The 19,981-nt window shown below is 46.4% G+C and overlaps 1 protein-coding gene across 8 annotated transcripts in view; it reads left to right on the top strand.

The window, feature by feature from the left end:
- NBEA (neurobeachin) overlaps positions 1–19,981 on the top strand; it is a 564,577-nt gene that overhangs the window by 466,843 nt on the left and 77,753 nt on the right. For all 8 annotated transcript variants that reach the window (XM_083169798.1, XM_083169794.1, XM_083169792.1 and 5 more), the window contains 4 exons: positions 22–139; positions 2,359–2,461; positions 3,997–4,112; positions 13,901–14,013. In XM_083169798.1, the coding sequence (XP_083025924.1) occupies positions 22–139; positions 2,359–2,461; positions 3,997–4,112; positions 13,901–14,013 (450 nt within the window). The remainder of the gene's footprint in view (positions 1–21; positions 140–2,358; positions 2,462–3,996; positions 4,113–13,900; positions 14,014–19,981) is intronic.

Genomic DNA, 19,981 nt, shown 5'->3' with positions numbered 1-19,981 from the left:
CTCTTTCCTGTCTTCCGTTAGGTTCTTGCTTACACAGAAGGCCTACATGGAAAATGGATGTTCAGCGAGATCCGAGCAGTCTTCTCCAGACGGTACCTCTTACAGAACACAGCTCTGGAGGTGTTCATGGCAAACCGCAGTGAGTTTCACCTTTTGTCAACATGATATTTCGGCGCTCGCCGTGTCAGTCTGTCTATTAGCTTATTATTACTGCAAGCTTAGTACAGGATACTGCAAGCCACGTTCTTGTTCTGCCAGCTGTCTAAACTCAGCCTTTAATCTGCCATCTACATGGCAATGGGAAGCCTGGGTGCTTTCATAAAAAGAGGTCCTGCGTACCTATTTCTGTAAATCAGCTGACCACGCCATCTAATAAATGAATGTATTCATAAGCACACACAGCAAATAAATGACAGTAACAAAACACTCAGACGTCCGATGTTCGCACCGTGGGATCCATTGCTGTCTCTGCTTTTACCACAAAAAGACTCCTGCGCCTTTTTTTTTTAAATTAGCATCCATCTCCTAATCGGCCTCAAGTATGGAACACAAATAGCTACCGTATATGTCATAAAAAGAAATTGATCACAAATCTTAAAATCCATGGCGTATATTTGATTGATGAATTGCCGAAAAGACGGCAGTTTTCGACATGAATACATCGGAATGGGTTCCGATCTATTCAATGCTAGCTGTTTTTTTCCGGCAGGTCGAAATGTTCCGATCTGCCAAAAGACAGGTAGATTGACGGAATCCACCTGCTTTTGACGGAAACACAGCGGCCATGTTTCCGGCTATCTCAATCCGACATGAAAATATGACGGATTGAGGCAGTGAGGACGGCGCCAGGTGAGCAGCAGCAGCTTACACGGTGCCTCTTATACCCACCCGTCGACTCCCGTACCCACCACTGCACTCACCTGTCCCGACCCCAAGCCGGGTGAGAGCAGCTCACCTGGCCCCATCCTGGCTCTCGCTCCCTCCGCCAAAACGCTCACCCGGTCCCTGCACTGGCTGGGTGAGCATCAAGCAGCGGCCAAATCTGACATCTGGATTTGCCCGCTGCATTGAATAATGGATGCTAGATCCATTCCGGCAAAAGAATTTCGGAATGGAACCCAGCATCAATTGAATATACCCCCATGTGTTTTCTCAGCGAAACACCTATAAAAGATTGGAGTTATTTTTTATGGATGTCTTCTCATTACCCCTCTGGTATTAGAGCTGTTATAAATGTAGCGGTTTAATAAACAACAGATAAAGGTATAGTAAACACTATTTAAAGAAAACTCACACTTTTACCACTATCGATTCGTACTTATTCACCTAACTTATGTGTCACAGCATTGATAGCTTGATTGGAGCTTTCACACTTTAACGCCTTGTTTCACACTTTAACGCTGCAGCACCCATACAGTTTGTAGTGTAGTGAGAGCTTAGAATTTGCACTTTTCTCACAATGGTGGTTGCATATCTTTTCACAATGATGTATGATGGGAAGTCATGGCGTGGGCCAGTCATACTGGTCTTCTGCCTTTTGCCTCAGATTAGCGTCCTTGGCCTGATTCATAGATGAACGCAATGCGGTTAGATGGCACATGTGCCACGGTACATTAGTGATGCCTCGCATTGAGGGTTTACTCACAAAGTGATTGACAGTCGGGGAGAGTTTGGGAGGGTGAGTGCAAAACACAGGCATGTCTGGACCAGTTTTGGTGCATGTCTCAGCCTAGACTTGTGATCCCATACACGCAATTGACATGACACAGCATCCTCCATTCCTGCAGCAGTTCTGCGTGACCATAGGGTTACTCAGGGAGTTGATCATGGAAGGATCTAAGACCACCGCTGCATCTTTGTGCGCAGTTGCCTGGATCTGCATAGCCGCTGGTGGGCGTCTCAGTACATTTCCAGGCAGCTACAGCATTTGCAAAATGTTCTCATATTCCCTGCGTACGAAATCACAGCTGGGAATACGTTCCGTACATCTCTGAGTGAGTCCCTTGCTCAGTGCTGTAGCTTGCATCCGATGGTTGGATAGCCTGCGGATCAGTGAAAACAGCTGCAAATTCGACAATTTAGTGCCCTTTTTTCACCAATGCAAATACGGCTTTTAAATGTGTGATGGAAATATTGGGCACACACTGAATACCCCCCTAAGCTAGATTGCTTTCCCCTTTGAATTAATTAAAATCTGTTGGCTACATTGATAACCTTTTGAGGCTGCCTGTTCCTCGCAGACTATCACATCTAGGCGCCAACCTCTGATATTGGCATTAATGACTGATTTGTATGATTTCTTGTTGTGGACGTCCTGGTGCCCCGAATAACCCTCTTTTCCACTTCATCTCTTTAAAGCATCGGTTATGTTCAATTTTCCTGATCAAGCCACCGTAAAGAAAGTTGTGTACAGTCTACCTCGTGTTGGAGTGGGCACCAGCTATGGGCTGCCACAGGCCAGGTATGTGGTTTCAAGTATTTCCTTTTATTAGCTTTCCGTGTTACTCAGTCAGCAGTTGATTAGATAACGTTTCCGTTTCCATCTTGGTTTGCAGCCGTCATGTTTTTTTTCTGTAGAAAACGTTCTATGTTCCAATAAGTTCTCTTGCAGGGCCCTCATACCTTTGACTGTCTGTAAATACCCAGTTTGTTTTATCACTGTCTCCTATTGTAAAACGAAATGGCATATGCTGCGCTATATAAGAAACTGATAATAAATAAATAAATGTGCGGACCCCCATGTACGAATGCCCTATGTGCAGTATTAATTGAACGTGGACATCAGATGTATTGTTAGACATTCTGTACTCTACAGATCTGAGAAGCTTAAACAGTTGGTTTTCGAGACAGACACTCAATGAGAACAACAAATGCGCCGAGTACTGAGCATTTATCATTTTACAAGTACCATAGGTTCTAATAGCCAGCAGGACTGCGCACCCTAACACCTATGCTGCAATAGGCCTTAAGTAGAATACTTGCGGGGAAAGAGTCTAGCAGCAGAGTTTTGTTTGTATTTTGTGTGAGCAATTTCCAGATTTGCCGATCAAAACCACCGGCCATCGATCATCGTTGATGTGTCTGGGAATCTGGGTATTTCTGCAGGTCAAGAAAATCCGATTTGCTGATCCCAATAAGTTTTCTATCGGAATCGTCAGAACAGGGATTTGGGGCAATACATCGTAGATGTATGGGTGTTGTATGTGTACATTGCAAGAACATATTACACAGGAATAGGAAAGTAGGTACTTATGTAATATCTGGGCTCCCGTTTTTCTTATGAGACCGCGTCCCCTCGCGGGGCTTGCCACGCTTCGGGCACGGTGGCTCGCTGCGCTCACCACACTATATAAAATTAACTCCATGCATAGTTGGATAGTAGGAGTATGAAAAAATGGGGTGCATTTAACATGGGAGCCCAGATAATACATAAGTACCGGAAAGTATTTATTTTATAATGCACAGCGCTGATTATAATTAGTGTTTATATCAAGATCTGAGAAAATACTGCTTGTTTTGCACGAGTAGTTCTTTGGAGAAGTAGCACCGATAACACAATGGGTATTTGCAGAATTACAAAAGCGAGGAGAAAATATCGTAGACATCATTAAAAAGTGTTGCCACTAAGAGGGCACTGTTACCCAGCAGCCCCTGTCGATCTCCTATATAATGCTGAGACAATTCTGACAACTCGCTATTAGATCATGGAAGCTGTACAGACCAAGTAGGAGCTGTCAATCGAACAGTCTCTAATGCTCATCATGAACACATCTCCATTCCTATCCCAGATGTTAGTAATGTCATTTAACAAAGGCAGAGCTGCGCATTAATCATGCATGTAAGATGTTCTGCAACCCGCTGAATAAATATAATTAAGCTTAAAAAAAAGTGTATTATAACAAATTATGAATGCAAGTTTTTAATTAGTTAAATAAATCTTTAATTTCTTTGCACACTTAACCTTAATTGTATTTCGTGGGATTGTTGTCACAATAGGAGGATATCTCTGGCTACTCCCAGGCAGCTCTTTAAATCCTCCAACATGACTCAACGTTGGCAGCGACGGGAGATTTCTAACTTCGAATACTTGATGTTTCTTAATACCATAGCAGGTAAGGCTTCTGGCTCTTCAATCCTTCCTAATATGTTTATGTTTGTCAAAATCTTGAGCACCGTGACTTGATCGAATGCGTTTATCCCCCCGGGACTCAGCTGCAGCCCTATGATAGACTCTGAAGCACTCACATTAAATTTGATAAGGGAACGCGGAACCTATCACCAGAGCCCTGGATACATTGAATGTTACGGAGGCAGTGCCTTACTCTCTTGCCATTTCCCTAGCTGACAGCTCCGTCTGAAGCTTTATTAGAGGCAACAAACCATCACCAGGAACTGTCTGGAAATAATAATGGGGGAAAATTTAATTTTGTTATTCCGTCATTTTCAACAACAGCAACCAGACACAACACTAACAACACAGTGCCTAGTACAGATGTCACCTACAGTGTGGCATGATTAGGTAAGCATGTGATATCTACTTACCTCTAATCTTGCATCGCACATAAATAGGCTGTGGGTGTAGCCTTCCGTGTCGCTCCTAACAGGCCATGCTGGGGCGTGCAACGTGCATTTTAAATATGAATTGTATCCTTGTATGAAAAGGGTGAGTTCCCAAAGTCACTGCTATGTGTTCTACATTCTAGGAGTCTATCATGTTCCAAGATTAGTTGTAAAATGCATTTTATTTACTTTATGTTGTGGTTACGTTATTTTTCAGATTTGTAGCACTCTAGTTTAATAAATATAAGAAAATATAGACTTTATGGGCCAGACGTATCAAGCTTCAAAAAGTGATAAAGTGGAAAGTGATAAAAAAAACAGCCAATAAGCTCCTAGCTGTAATTTTTCAAACCCAGCCTGTAACATGGCAGGTAGGAGCTGATTGGCTGGCTGTTTATCACTCTCTGTTTTATCATTTTTTGTAACTTGATACATCTGGCCCTTAATCTGAGAGCCAAACTCTCATGGACAAATCTTTAACACTGAGATTGGATATTAGGGAGAGTAGGTAATAGTGCACATTTTGAGAGAAATACCGCCCTGGTCTGCATATGTGTGGAGTTTGTATGTTCTCTGGGTACACTAGTTTCCTCCCAAACTGCCGGTGTTACTAACGTCTGCATTCCCATTGGCGCTGGAACCTCGAAACGAATCAATGCCGATGCCGGAATACCCACAACCAACATCCTGATCGGTAAGTATGTGGGGTGGGCAGGCGTGCTGCTGGGGAAGAGGAACTCAGTGTCCACATGGATAGTAAAGTATGAACCAAGTCGACTTGCACCAAAAAAAAAATGAAAAACTCATGTGGACTTTGTGACTGTCAATTACGTTCCCGTCGACCTAACACTTACTTCTAACTTTATTTATGGTTGATCTAGACGCAGTTGACTATCTTTAGGCATCTAACTAGACTGGTTTGACTAAGCGTTGTCAACCATAACATGGTCATAACGGAGCCCGTGTCAAGATCCTCCGTATCAGGATGCCGGGATTAGTTTTAACTGTCGGCCTCCATACTGTCAGGATACCATATGTATCCCATACACACTATGCAGACATAAGTTATTGGACACTGACAGCAAATAGATCAACAAGATTTCATTGACATCAGTACTTTGTAGGACACCCTTCTTGGCAAACTGTGCACAAGCCCCTGAACAACAGCAGGCGGTATGTTTTGCCATTCTGCCCTACTGTAAGTACAGTGAATAACTGTGATGCTGAAGAAGGTCGAGTGGTACTTATGTAATATCTGGGCTCCCGTTTTTCTTATGAGACTACCTCCCCTCGCAGGGCTCGCTGCGCTCGCCACGCTTCGGGCACGGTGGGTCGCTGCGCTCGCCACACTATATAAAATCAACTCCATGCATAGTTGGATAGTAGGGGTATGAACAAATGGGGTGCATTTAACATGGGAGCCCAGATAATACATAAGTACCGGTCGAGTTGGTTCAAGCCCCAACGTGAACTGTGTTGGGGCTTGAGGACCGAATTTGAGAATCTGTGCTTTATTAGACTACCAGTTTGTGATTCATGACTCACTAGTCGTGGCGTACTTGACACCACACCAGCTGATGTGTGGCATGTTCCTGTGAAGTGGCTGCATGGTCATAGAAACCCAGTCCATGACACTCCTAACTGTTGTTGTGCTGGTGGTGCTTCCAGAAGCATTTTGGAATGTAGTAGTGAGTACTACAACCCGGGAAAGAAGTCTACTTGCTAAGTGCTCTTCCCCATTCTGTGAGCTTGTTCGGCCTATTGCTTTATGGCTGGCTGGCTTCTGTTCCTACAGGTTTCTACTTAACAACACACAGCGAGTGAATGCGGCCGGCGAGGGGGTTAAATGGTGGGGATCGCCGAAAACAAGCAATCCTCGCTGTTTAACCCCCACGCCGACTGCTCAACCTTTTCTACGTTCTGGGAAAATCCTCGCTGTCAGAGGACGGCGAAGATTCCCCCAAACAGCGAGGCTCGCGGCTAATGCAGGGAGCCTGCTGCAATTAACCATGAGTCTCGCTTGTTTAGCGTCCGCATATGCCGTTTCCCCCTCACTCCAAAAACGGAGCAAGGGGGAATTGGCGTATGCAGGGGGGTTAGTTGAAGACCGACCCTGCGAGAGGTGACAGCTCGTCCCCAGCATTGAATACTGCCAACACAGTTGACTGGGGGGCAACCACTATTATTTATTTTATTATTTATTAACAGTTTCTTATATAGCGCACACATATTCCGCAGCGCTTTACAGAGAATATTTGAACATTTACATCAGTCCCTGCCCCAATGGAGCTTACAATGTATATTCCCTACCACATGTACATGCACACACAGATATTCTAGGGTTAATTTGTTAGGAGCCAATTAACCTACCAGTATATTTTTAGATTGTGGGAGGAAACCGGAGTACCCGGAGGAAACCCACGCAAATACGGGGAGAATATACAAACTCCGCACAGTTAGAGCTATGGTGGGAATAGAACCCATGACCTCAGTGCTGTGAGGTAGTAATGCTAACCATTACACCAATGCTAACCATTACACCATCCGTACTGCCCCGTACACGCGTTCACATACTTTTTCCTATATATTTGTAAGCCACTGATCAAGTTCTGCAGTGTACTCCTGATCAGACACCAATTACCTGAATAGATAGTTCTCTAATTCTATATTATAATAGAGGGACAGCATCAAAGCCACCTTTGCGTTGCCTGTTTGTCCCCCCAATATGTGCCAATCTGCCTTATATTATCTGTGCCGCTGTGAAAGCCCTAGACCTCTTTCAAACAGTCACTGTACATCTGTGCCCAGACCAATTATGTCTCATATTTTAGCCTGGGAGATTTAGCTTGGTACCTTTTATTACAATAGCTGGTTAGTTATAAGTTACTGCCGTGCCCTTGTCCTAAATGCAGTAACAATGACCTTGGAAATGTTAATTATGAGTATAGTTGAGTCTCTCTCTCCCCCCCTCCAATTTCTGCGTTTTTACTCTGTGATGTGCAAGCCTTTACTAACTAATTACGTGTATATTTAGCTGCAGCCAGTGTAGGGCTTATTATTGTCATGTAATTAGATGTAACTTGAACTGGCTGCTTCTAAAAAGAAATCATTAAAAATTCTTTCCTAATGACCTAGAGATGACAAAATGTCTGTAATGTGTGAAAACGCAGGCAAGCATAGGAACATCCCTCGCAGAGTGTTAATCCAGATGCTGAAATCATCTAATTAAACAATATTTTGCTGTCATTAACATGATCACCAAGGAATTGCAGTTCTAATTTTTCTGTCAGCTGTCTCAGGGCTACGTCACCTTTTCAAACCGAACCGTTAAATTAAACATTTTAATTAAAAAATAAACAACAACTTTTTGTTTTGATACAGACTAGGGCATCCTTTGCCTGCATCCAAACATCTTCGTCCTCTATTTAATTGTCCGGGGATCTAGCATTTCCTTGTCATTTGCTGTTTAATATTCTTTGTGCCTGCTCAGTGTCAGTGATATTCTCAGCATCTCACATCCCAGTTTTATGGGATTTATAGCAGTTACCTGTATGCAATAGATAAATACATTGGTTTTATCATAAGATTAATACTGTAACGGCTCACCTGTGTGATATTGTCTGTAACATATGGGCAGGTTTATTGAGCTCTGTGGTAATTGGCTTGTACTTTATCACTGGCCAATCAGTTCCTGACTTGTTTTTCAAACCCAGCCTGTAACTTTGCATTTAGGAGCTGATTGGCCGGTGATAAAGTAGCAGCAACATTATCACTTCACCGAGCTTAATAAATCTGCCTGATAATGAGAGATCCGCAGATCTAGATCGTTTAGCACCCCCACCCAGTGTCGTAAGTTCGTCCCAGTTGCCCAAAGGCAATTCCCACCTTTGCCCTAACTGTGTGGAGTTTGTATAATCTCCCCGTACTTGCGTGAGTTTACTCTGGGTACTCTGCTTTCCTCCTACATGCCAAAAATATACTGGTAGGTTAATTGGCTCCCAACAAATTAACCCTAGAATGTCTGTGTGTTCATGTACATGTGGTAGGGAATATAGATTGTAAGCTCCACTGGAGCAGGGACTGATGTGAATGTTCAATCATTCTCTGTAAAGTGCTGCGGAATATGTGTGCGCTATATAAATAACTGGTAGTATATGTGAGTGTGTGTGTGTGTGTATATATATATATACCACAAGGTTTTATCTGACGAAGTGTTCCACAAAGCGCGTTAGGGCGTGGTTACGGTGACGCTTGCTGTCTGCGTTGGTCCAGGAGTCCTCCGCTGTCTGTTCCCGCGAAGGATATCGGCACGCTGCCCTAACCCGTGAGGGAAGAAGCAGCGTGGGCTGTTCAAATCCTGTCGGTGCCCGGACTGATGCTGTACTTGCCTGGCCTGGTAATATAAAACCTTGTGGTATCCAGCCCACAACTGATGATTATATCGGTACGAGCAAACCTTTGGCTTGATTTACCCTGCTGTGTGCTTTTTAAAAAATAAACTGTTTTATGCACTATGGAGCGCCCCTCTGTCTTTCTATTGTCTACAGATGTCTTCTATTCCTGAGGATCCCGGGAATCTATTGTTGAGGGAGCTGCAGTCCGAATATATTGGGACTTTAGTGACAATATAGCCTTGATACAGGCTTTTCCATTGCTGGACTGAGTGAACCTTTAGCGCTGTGTATTCACCACCTCTTGTATATATATATATATATATATATATATATATATATATATATATATATAGGGAGAGAGAGAGAGAGAACATATATTTCAGAACTCAGATAACAGATATTCAGATATTGATGGCTTTCTATTAACGGAATTGAAGTTACAGGGGAGTACAAGTGCCCATTTAGGAGCAGGAGCCTGGCAGCAGATGACTCCATTGCCACCCAGAGTTTAGCGTCTGCCCCCACCTCCTCACATATGCAAAACAACATAGTGTGGGCCTTGGTAAGGTCCCTGAACCCCTAATTTTGCCATATAGTACAGTCCTACCATATTCTGACCCTGTATGTTTGACACATGAGGGTAAGGGACACCAACTGCATATATAGCTAATTAATTTGTAATGGACAAGGGATTTTGGAGCTTAATCATACAGTCACATAACAATGGGGGTTTGGGGGGCCAGTAGGTTGAATATAGAAAGGAAAAACATGTAATTGTGTCTCTGTAGGAGGGGGGGTGGGGGGTCTGGTAGAATACCATATGGACGTCCAGAATAGTAAATCACCCTCCTACATTCTGCCCATGTCAGTGACTGTTCCCAGACGGGAAGATGTCACAGTTGGCAGGTATGGGCCAGTAGTGTCGGTGATATTACAGCAGGTGCGGTCCCTGTAGAGGGGTGACAGTCTGGTAGAATACCCTACAGACTCGGAGAAGAGCAGATCAACCTCATACATTCTGCCCACATCAGTGATTGTTCCCAGAGTGGAAGATGTCACAGTTGGCAGGTATTGGCCAGTAGTGTCGGTGATATTACAGAATGTGCAGCCAGCATTAGATCCAGTTTTATCTGCGTGTAATATCCAGCTACTGCTGTTTCGATGATGCATTAAATATAAAGCACAGGTTCTCAAACTCTGTCCTCAGGACCCAACACAGTGCATGTTATGCCGGTCTCCTCACAGAGGGCCTTATTCTAGTTCACTCTTTCTGACAAAATCCTTCTTAGATGGACAAAACCATGTGCACTGCAGGTGGGGCAGATGTTACTTGTGCAGAGAGAATTAGATTTGGGTGGGGTTTTCCCCTGCACAGAAACAAAATAACTCACCCAAATCTAATTCTCTCTGCACATTTTAAATCTGCCCCCCCCCCCCCCCCCCTGCAGTGCACATGGTTTTGTCCATCTAAGAAGGATTTTGTCAGAAAGAGTGAACTAGAATAAGGCCCAGAATCACAAGTGAAATAATTAGCTCCATCTAGGGTTACCACCTCATCCCTTTATTTCTGTGGATCTTTTAAAATGTGTCAATGAGTAATGAATGCACCTGTCGGGTGACCTGTAAAACGTGAACTGTCTGGGGTCCTGAGAACCGAATTTGAGATCCCCTGACCTAGAGCATCATCTTGACGCAAACCTGACCTGGATTTCTCCCATATTTATATTCAAAAGTAATATTATTTCACCAAAAGTGTAATTTCCTGTATGTTGCCACCTTGCCCGCGCACTGCCTACTTGTGTAACTGGAAACGGCGATTGGTGTCCGTGTGCGTGTAGTGCGCTGGCCATCATGTGCTGTGCGCTTTGCATGGATGAAATTTGCTGCAGAAGTATTTTTGGTTCACGCAGCTGACCGTGGTTTTGATGAACCCCTAAAGAACAAGGAATAATGTGTTCACGAGCCCCCATCTGGCAAACCAGCAATCATTAACATCTAGAAGGGAAACGCTCGTATGACAGGACTGTAAATCTGCTCCTGGCCTGGGAATTGATAACCTCGGTTATTTGTCTGTTTGCACTGAGATAGATTTCAGTCAGAGATCACCAAAACCAGATAATAATTTGGGGGGGGGGGGGGGCTAGGGGGGGTGGGTGTGACTCAGTGAAATCAAGGCCAGTTACCTTGGAGTATGGGGAAGGGGGGTATTAATCACCATTCGTTGCTACAAGAACTTCAGCACATTATAGTTATGCCCTACACGATGTGTGTTATGTAATATAATGGCATGATAAGTGTTGGTAACATATGCAGTAACCGCGCAGGAGACGGCCTTGTTTCTGATGTTTGAAACTAGTTCTCGATCTTTCTTACATCACTGGTGGGACATATATTGGATCTGTACAATCTGCTTTATAGCCGGGGTCACAGGACACCCTCTCCGGCAGCAGGTCTGCTCTTCATATCAGGTTACCTGGCTGCAGGTATTGGTGTGTTTGCCAAGCAGTAACACCAAATGGCAGTCACTGGATTCTGTGGCTGCTATTGTCGCTGTTATCACCGGTTGAACAGAGGGACGGGTTTTATGAATGAAAGTAAATTGTCAACAAATACCTATCCATGCACTTTGTTGGTAGCATACATGAGTGTGGCTGTTATGTTTTTGTCTGTGAGAGTATCGAAGTATATTGTGTTATATAGTATACACTGGTACAAGGTGTATGTACAGTATATATGCAGATCCAGAATTAAATGACAGTGGGTAGGGGGAGGCCTCATCACAGAAGAAGTGGGTGTGGGCTCGTTTGAGCTTGCTTCTGAAAAGTGGATGTGGCCTCACAAGGGGTAGGTAACAGGTCCAGTAGGTGACTGGGAAAGTGTACAGGTTCGGTATGTAATAGGGTGTGCAGGAACAGGTACAGTTACTGGTAAGCGACCGGTTAAGTTTCTATGGGTTGATTGTTGGTGACAGGGTGAGAGTCTGGAGGCAGGTATGAGCACGGCAGCCCTTTTCTCTACACCCCCCCCCCCCCCTCTTCACCATATCACCGTACTCATTAGACCTTCCATCCTCTGCTCTTTACCTACAGTTTTTTCTGTTGTCTGTGCTCCAGTCCTCACTCAGCCATCCCCAACAGGCATCTGCTCCCTAACTCATTGTTTGTGACCCACGGACACTGCTGCTCAGTCACAGGAACCATCTGCTCATATGGCCCACATTTTATGGTGGCTATAATGCTAACGATGCCGCACAAGCGTTTAGTTGGAGGTCGCACCTTGCTGCAGTGCCTGCTAGCAAGTGGCTGGAACTGGGACTGAAGTGCAGCAGGTGGCTCTAGATTCCTAAAATTGTAGTTATCGGGTAGGCAGATGGCAGCCTGCCGCCCAGCCCATCACTAGCTGAGACCTATCATATCTGCACAGGGAGGGCTGACACCTTGTGGCTGCCAAGCAGCTCAGCTGCAATGAAAGTTTTTAACACGTGTCCTAAATTAAAGGTTCTCAGACTCGGACCTCAGGACCCCACATACTTCATGTTTTCCAGATAACCTGTGGATTTGCAAAATGTGGCAGTTGGTGATACACAGTGAAGCTGCCAGGTGACCTGTGTGGGGTCATGCGGACTGAGTTTGAGAACCATTGTCCTAAAAAACAGGGGAGACACGTGCCCCCCCCCCCCCCCCTTCGAATCCGCCTATGTCTTTGTATGATTTACAGTAAGCACTTTCATACTTTGATGTTCTGCAGACTAGATATTTATTCTTAGGTTTTTATGATTTTATAGAATTTTAGGGCCTGTTACAGAGGTGAATGGAAACCTAATTGTTTTGCAATTCACCAGTTATCAGCTGATTTGCGCAAGAGCCGTGATGGTCACTGAGAGAATATATTTGTAAAGTGATTGACAGTCATGGGAGTGGCTACAAAAACACATGCGTGTCATGTCAATTTTTAGAGCCTGTCCCAGCCTGTTCCTGTAAGCTACTGCAATAGCTGCATCGTCATACGTCCTGCGCCCAATGGTGCACAACCATGTTGCTCCTCAAAAGCCCAATAATTGGCTTATCTGCGAGTGGCGCTGCATCTTTTGTATGCAGCTGCTGGGAGATGTAATGCCACGTCTACAAATCCAGGTGGCCGTGGCATTTTTCCATGGTTTCACACATTGACATATGGGGTGAAATGTAATTGGATGAGAGATACAGAAAGTGAGAGATTTAGTAAGAAATCTCCAATTGTTTTAAAGCGGCAATCATTTACACTTCAAAATTAAACTGGTTTTGCAGTGTAAATGATTGCCACTTTAAAAAAACTGGAGCTTTCTTACCAAATCTCTCACTTTCTGAATCTCTCATCCTATTAAATTTCACCCGTGATATTAGATATGGGACAATAATACAATGTGACAAGTTGGCTTTTGGTGTGTTTCTAGATGACCTTGAGTGAATCTTTTTTTTTACAATAATGTCTACTAACTTTTTTTTAAAGCTAGTAAGTTGTGGTGAGACAAAATATTGTATTATTGAACTATTGGGTTCTTATAGGCAACAATGTGGTTTTCTATAGAGCCTTGTCCCGTGGTAACTTTCTTGAGGGATCTCTATGGAATCTCTCACTGTATATCATATGTACTAAGCTGTGGAGAGATATAGCAGCAGGGAACTGCCCAGAGTTTTATCGGTGTCCCCATTAGAACGTTGGGCCTTCTCCTGTGAACGGCGGCGTGTTGTGCATGGGGCGAGCGGCTGATGTCACATGATGTCAACTCCTATGAAACCAGTGTAAATTCTTATTAATGATCTTCCAGTGAATGTACAATATAGATATTCCATGTTTGTGTTCTCTTCAGTTCTTCTGTTCCCATTATGGGCTGCAAAGAGAATAATGAATTATCTGTAATAGTTCTTTTTCTATCGTTGACTAAGTGCACCTCATGTCTTTCTCAGGGCGCACGTATAACGACTTGAATCAGTATCCTGTTTTTCCATGGGTGTTAACAAATTACGAATCTGAGGAGTTGGATTTAACTTTACCAGGAAACTTCAGGGACCTTTCAAAGGTAATTCATATTCTTGAAGGAACAAAAAGAAGCCACTTGCATGGTTTATATGACGTGAACATACTAAGATCACGGTCACGAAGAACAGCACATGGAATTATTTTTTTCCTTCAAATATTTGCATAATACTTTATATATTGTGTTTGGCAAGACATAAAGGGGGTTGTTCATGTATTGTATTTAACATGTATTTACCGTGTGCTTCAACCAGCAACTCTGCTCCGTTTTCCTTTGTAATCACGTAATAACACATGTTAATGTATAATGTGTCAGGAATTGTGCATGTGGAACGTGTACATGAAGGAAAAACATAATTGATGTTGGAGCCATTTTTCCTTCTATGCTCCTGCATTTGTTGTTTGATTCTTGTGTACAAGTTGGTCTCTTGCTGTAGTACTCTGGGAAACGCAACCAACATTATTCAGTTAGGTAAGAAATATCCGTGCATACATCACCGTAGTCACACAGTAAATAACCTCTTGTCTGCTGCAGTTACCCACCATCTATTCATTTTCTGTTAAATAATGCTGGATTACCTGGTATACTCAGATAGAAGGCTTGGGGGTTCCCTGGGAGAGAAGGGAAGGGAAGTGGTCATTAGTAATACCTGAAGTGAAAGATAGTGGACAGCTACAGAGTTAAGTCTGTGAAGTCGTATATTATGCCTAATATTATCCATTTATGTGTACATATGAGTCTGCATCTTGTACTGGGCTCTTGCAAAATCCTTAAGTAGTAAACCTTCATCAGCACAGGATTACCATTCATGCAATAATCCCTTCTTGTCATAACCTGTTCATTGTGTGTTAATGTTGGTTTCATTGTTAGGGGATGTAGTCAAAACCCTTAAGGGGATATAGTCAAAAGTTGGACAATAACAATTACAACATTTCTAATGTTGACACCACAATGGCGACATTATTAAAATATTGAGAGGCAACGTGTCGACATTCTGAGACAGTCAACATTGTCAGAATGTGGACATTAGGGGTAAGCTGTAAGGTGGGCAAGGGAGGGTTATCCTACAGGGTGGACAGTTTAGACTGCAGGATGGGCAGGTTAGGCTTTAGGGTGGCGAGGTTAGGGTTATTCTGCAGGGTGGGCAGCATAGGTTTAGGCTTCAGGGTGGGCAGCGTAGGGTTAGGTTGCAGGGCAGGCAGCGTAGGGTTAGGCTACAGGACGGGCGGTGTAGGGTTAGGCTACAGGACGGGCGGCGTAGGGTTAGGCTGCAGGGCGGGCGGCATAGGGTTAGGCTGCAGGGCGGGCAGGTAAGGGTTATGCTGCAGGGGAGACAGCATAGAATTAGGCTGCAGGCGGACAGCTTAGGGTTAGGCTGCAGAGCAGGCAGTGTATAGGGTTAGGCTGCAGGGCGGGTGGCATAGGGTTAGGCTGCAGGGCGGACAGCATAGAGTTAGGCTGCAGGCGGACAGCGTAGGGTTAGGCTGCAGAGCAGGCCGTCTATAGGGTTAGGCTGCAGGGCAGGCAGTGTAGGGTTAGGCTGCAGGGCAGGCAGTATACAGTTAGGCTGTAGGGCAGGCAGTGTGTAGGGTTAGGCTGTAGGGCAGGCAGTGTGTAGGGTTAGGCTGCAGGGCAGGCAGTGTGTGGGGTTAGGCTGCAGGGCAGGCAGTGTGTAGGGTTAGGCTGCAGGGCAGGCAGTATACAGTTAGGCTGCAGGGTAGGCAGTGTGTAGGGTTAGGCTGCAGGACAGGCAGTATACAGTTAGGCTGCAGGGCAGGCAGTGTATAGGGTTAGCCTTTAGGGCAGGCAGTGTGTAGGGTTAGGCTGCAGGGCAGGCAGTATACAGTTAGGCTGCAGGGCAGGCAGTGTATAGGGTTAGGCTGCAGGGCAGGCAGTATACAGTTAGGCTGCAGGGCAGGCAGTGTATAGGGTTAGGCTGCAGGGCAGGCAGTATACAGTTAGGCTGCAGGGCAGGCAGTGTATAGGGTTAGGCTGCAGGGCAGGCAGTATACAGTTAGGCTGTAGGGCAGGCAGTGTGTAGGGTTAGGCTGTAGGGCAGGCAGTGTGTAGGGTTAGGCTGCAGGGCAGGCAGTGTGTGGGGTTAGGCTGCAGGGCAGGCAGTGTGTAGGGTTAGGCTGCAGGGCAGGCAGTATACAGTTAGGCTGCAGGGTAGGCAGTGTGTAGGGTTAGGCTGCAGTACAGGCAGTATACAGTTAGGCTGCAGGGCAGGCAGTGTATAGGGTTAGCCTTTAGGGCAGGCAGTGTGTAGGGTTAGGCTGCAGGGCAGGCAGTGTATAGGGTTAGGCTGCAGGGCGGGCAGTGTATAGGGTTAGGCTGCAGGGCGTGCAGTGTATAGGGTTAGGCTGCAGGGCGGGCAGTGTATAGGGTTAGGCTGCAGGGCGGGCAGTGTATAGGGTTAGGCTGCAGGGCAGGCAGTGTATAGGGTTAGGCTGCAGGGCGGGCAGTGTATAGGGTTAGGCTGCAGGGCAGGCAGTGTATAGGGTTAGGCTGCAGGGCAGGCAGTATACAGTTAGGCTGCAGGGCAGGCAGTGTATAGGGTTAGGCTGCAGGGCGGGCAGTGTATAGGGTTAGGCTGCATGGCAGGCAGTATACAGTTAGGCTGCAGGGCAGGCAGTGTATAGGGTTAGGCTGCAGGGCAGGCAGTATACAGTTAGGCTGCAGGGCAGGCAGTGTATAGGGTTAGGCTGCAGGGCAGGCAGTATACAGTTAGGCTGCAGGGCAGGCAGTATACAGTTAGGCTGCAGGGCAGGCAGTGTATAGGGTTAGGCTGCAGGGCAGGCAGTATACAGTTAGGCTGTAGGGCAGGCAGTGTGTAGGGTTAGGCTGTAGGGCAGGCAGTGTGTAGGGTTAGGCTGCAGGACAGGCAGTGTGTGGGGTTAGGCTGCAGGGCAGGCAGTGTGTAGGGTTAGGCTGCAGGGCAGGCAGTATACAGTTAGGCTGCAGGGTAGGCAGTGTGTAGGGTTAGGCTGCAGGACAGGCAGTATACAGTTAGGCTGCAGGGCAGGCAGTGTATAGGGTTAGCCTTTAGGGCAGGCAGTGTGTAGGGTTAGGCTGCAGGACAGGCAGTATACAGTTAGGCTGCAGGGCAGGCAGTGTATAGGGTTAGGCTGCAGGGCGGGCAGTGTATAGGGTTAGGCTGCAGGGCGGGCAGTGTATAGGGTTAGGCTGCAGGGCAGGCAGTGTATAGGGTTAGGCTGCAGGGCAGGCAGTGTATAGGGTTAGGCTGCAGGGCGGGCAGTGTATAGGGTTAGGCTGCAGGGCAGGCAGTGTATAGGGTTAGGCTGCAGGGCAGGCAGTATACAGTTAGGCTGCAGGGCAGGCAGTGTATAGGGTTAGGCTGCAGGGCGGGCAGTGTATAGGGTTAGGCTGCATGGCAGGCAGTGTATAGGGTTAGGCTGCAGGGCAGGCAGTGTGTAGGGTTAGGCTGCAGGGCAGGCAGTATACAGTTAGGCTGCAGGGCAGGCAGTGTATAGGGTTAGGCTGCAGGGCAGGCAGTATACAGTTAGGCTGTAGGGCAGGCAGTGTGTAGGGTTAGGCTGTAGGGCAGGCAGTGCTTAGGGTTAGGCTGCAGGGCAGGCAGTGTGTGGGGTTAGGCTGCAGGGCAGGCAGTGTGTAGGGTTAGGCTGCAGGGCAGGCAGTATACAGTTAGGCTGCAGGGTAGGCAGTGTGTAGGGTTAGGCTGCAGGACAGGCAGTATACAGTTAGGCTGCAGGGCAGGCAGTGTATAGGGTTAGCCTTTAGGGCAGGCAGTGTGTAGGGTTAGGCTGCAGGGCAGGCAGTATACAGTTAGGCTGCAGGGCAGGCAGTGTATAGGGTTAGGCTGCAGGGCGGGCAGTGTATAGGGTTAGGCTGCAGGGCGGGCAGTGTATAGAGTTAGGCTGCAGGGCGGGCAGTGTATAGGGTTAGGCTGCAGGGCGGGCAGTGTATAGGGTTAGGCTGCAGGGCGGGCAGTGTATAGGGTTAGGCTGCAGGGCGGGCAGTGTATAGGGTTAGGCTGCAGGGCAGGCAGTGTATAGGGTTAGGCTGCAGGGCAGGCAGTATACAGTTAGGCTGCAGGGCAGGCAGTGTATAGGGTTAGGCTGCAGGGCGGGCAGTGTATAGGGTTAGGCTGCATGGCAGGCAGTATACAGTTAGGCTGCAGGGCAGGCAGTGTATAGGGTTAGGCTGCAGGGCAGGCAGTATACAGTTAGGCTGCAGGGCAGGCAGTGTATAGGGTTAGGCTGCAGGGCAGGCAGTATACAGTTAGGCTGCAGGGCAGGCAGTGTATAGGGTTAGGCTGCAGGGCAGGCAGTATACAGTTAGGCTGTAGGGCAGGCAGTGTGTAGGGTTAGGCTGTAGGGCAGGCAGTGTGTAGGGTTAGGCTGCAGGGCAGGCAGTGTGTGGGGTTAGGCTGCAGGGCAGGCAGTGTGTAGGGTTAGGCTGCAGGGCAGGCAGTATACAGTTAGGCTGCAGGGTAGGCAGTGTGTAGGGTTAGGCTGCAGGACAGGCAGTATACAGTTAGGCTGCAGGGCAGGCAGTGTATAGGGTTAGCCTTTAGGGCAGGCAGTGTGTAGGGTTAGGCTGCAGGACAGGCAGTATACAGTTAGGCTGCAGGGCAGGCAGTGTATAGGGTTAGGCTGCAGGGCGGGCAGTGTATAGGGTTAGGCTGCAGGGCAGGCAGTATACAGTTAGGCTGCAGGGCGGGCAGTGTGTAGGGTTAGGCTGCAGGGCAGGCAGTGTGTAGGGTTAGGCTGCAGGGCAGGCAGTGTGTAGGGTTAGGCTGCAGGGCAGGCAGTATACAGTTAGGCTGCAGGGTGGGCAGTGTATAGGGTTAGGCTGCAGGGCTGGCAGTATACAGTTAGGCTGCAGGGCAGGCAGTGTATAGGGTTAGGCTGCAGGGTGGGCAGTGTATAGGGTTAGGCTGCAGGGCAGGCAGTATACAGTTAGGCTGCAGGGTGGGCAGTGTATAGGGTTAGGCTGCAGGGTGGGCAGGAAAGCTACATGTATAATCATGGAGACATGTGTTTGTTACAATTCCAACTGATTTATTGAACCTCTCTATCTCTGTGAACTGCAATGTACTCTTGTGCTATTGCCATAAGTTTGGTGAATGTAAAACCATCCGTATAATCATATTGTTAAATGTCTTCATCCAAATTTAGTTCTTGTGATTCTCTTTTAACTTTTTGTAAGCCCCTCTGTATATTATATTACTCTGTCTCTGTGCCAGGAACATCTGTGTTATAAACATTTTTTAATTTTTGTTATTCATGTCCTGGTGTCTCGGTAAGAGCTGAAAATGCAAAGTCTCTGTCATTTCAGTTTAATATGGTAACCAGCTGCTAATGTTACTGATGTGCTAATTGGCATTTCCCTCCCTTCTCTGTGTTATTCATCATAGGCTACATGCTAGCTATGTTAGCAATGAGTAGGCCCATATCATGGTGTTAGACACCATGCAGGAATATATTACAGGGCTCCCAGTGCTGCAATGCTGTATGCCACCACCTGGAGGATTTCCAATTATCAGCTTGGGAGAGGTTGTCACGTTCAGCACCACAGTTGCTGCCATTCCCGATGTTGCCTGGCTTTGCATTTACATGCATTGTATCCCACAGAGCATGCGGAATACGGCCATTGGGTCACCAGCATGGTGGCAGACAAGCATTAGGTCTGCACCATTAGGTTGACATGCAGGAAGGTCGATATGACTTAAGGTCGACATGGGGAAGGTCTACAGAGTCATTCGGTCAACATGTTTTTTTTACTGTTTTTTTTTACTGTTTTTTTAGCCGACATGTGCCCACAGGTGGTATTTCATGCCCTACCATCCACTAGGCCGTGGTGGGAGAATAACATAGTGTGCCGAGCGTAGCGTCGCATACCATCTTAAGGCTTATGGCATACAATGCAATGGGTGCCGTGCTAGGAAACAAGTACCCGAATTATTATTTATTCTGTCTCCAACCATTTGTCTCCCATTCCCTCTCTCTCTCCCCACAACACTTTC

Source organism: Crinia signifera, chromosome 2, assembly GCF_055691185.1.
Source record: "Crinia signifera chromosome 2, ASM5569118v1, whole genome shotgun sequence".
Taxonomy (NCBI): Eukaryota; Metazoa; Chordata; class Amphibia; order Anura; family Myobatrachidae; genus Crinia; species Crinia signifera.
Note: the sequence above shows the minus strand (reverse complement) of the source record. Positions and strands in the feature narration are given on the sequence as shown.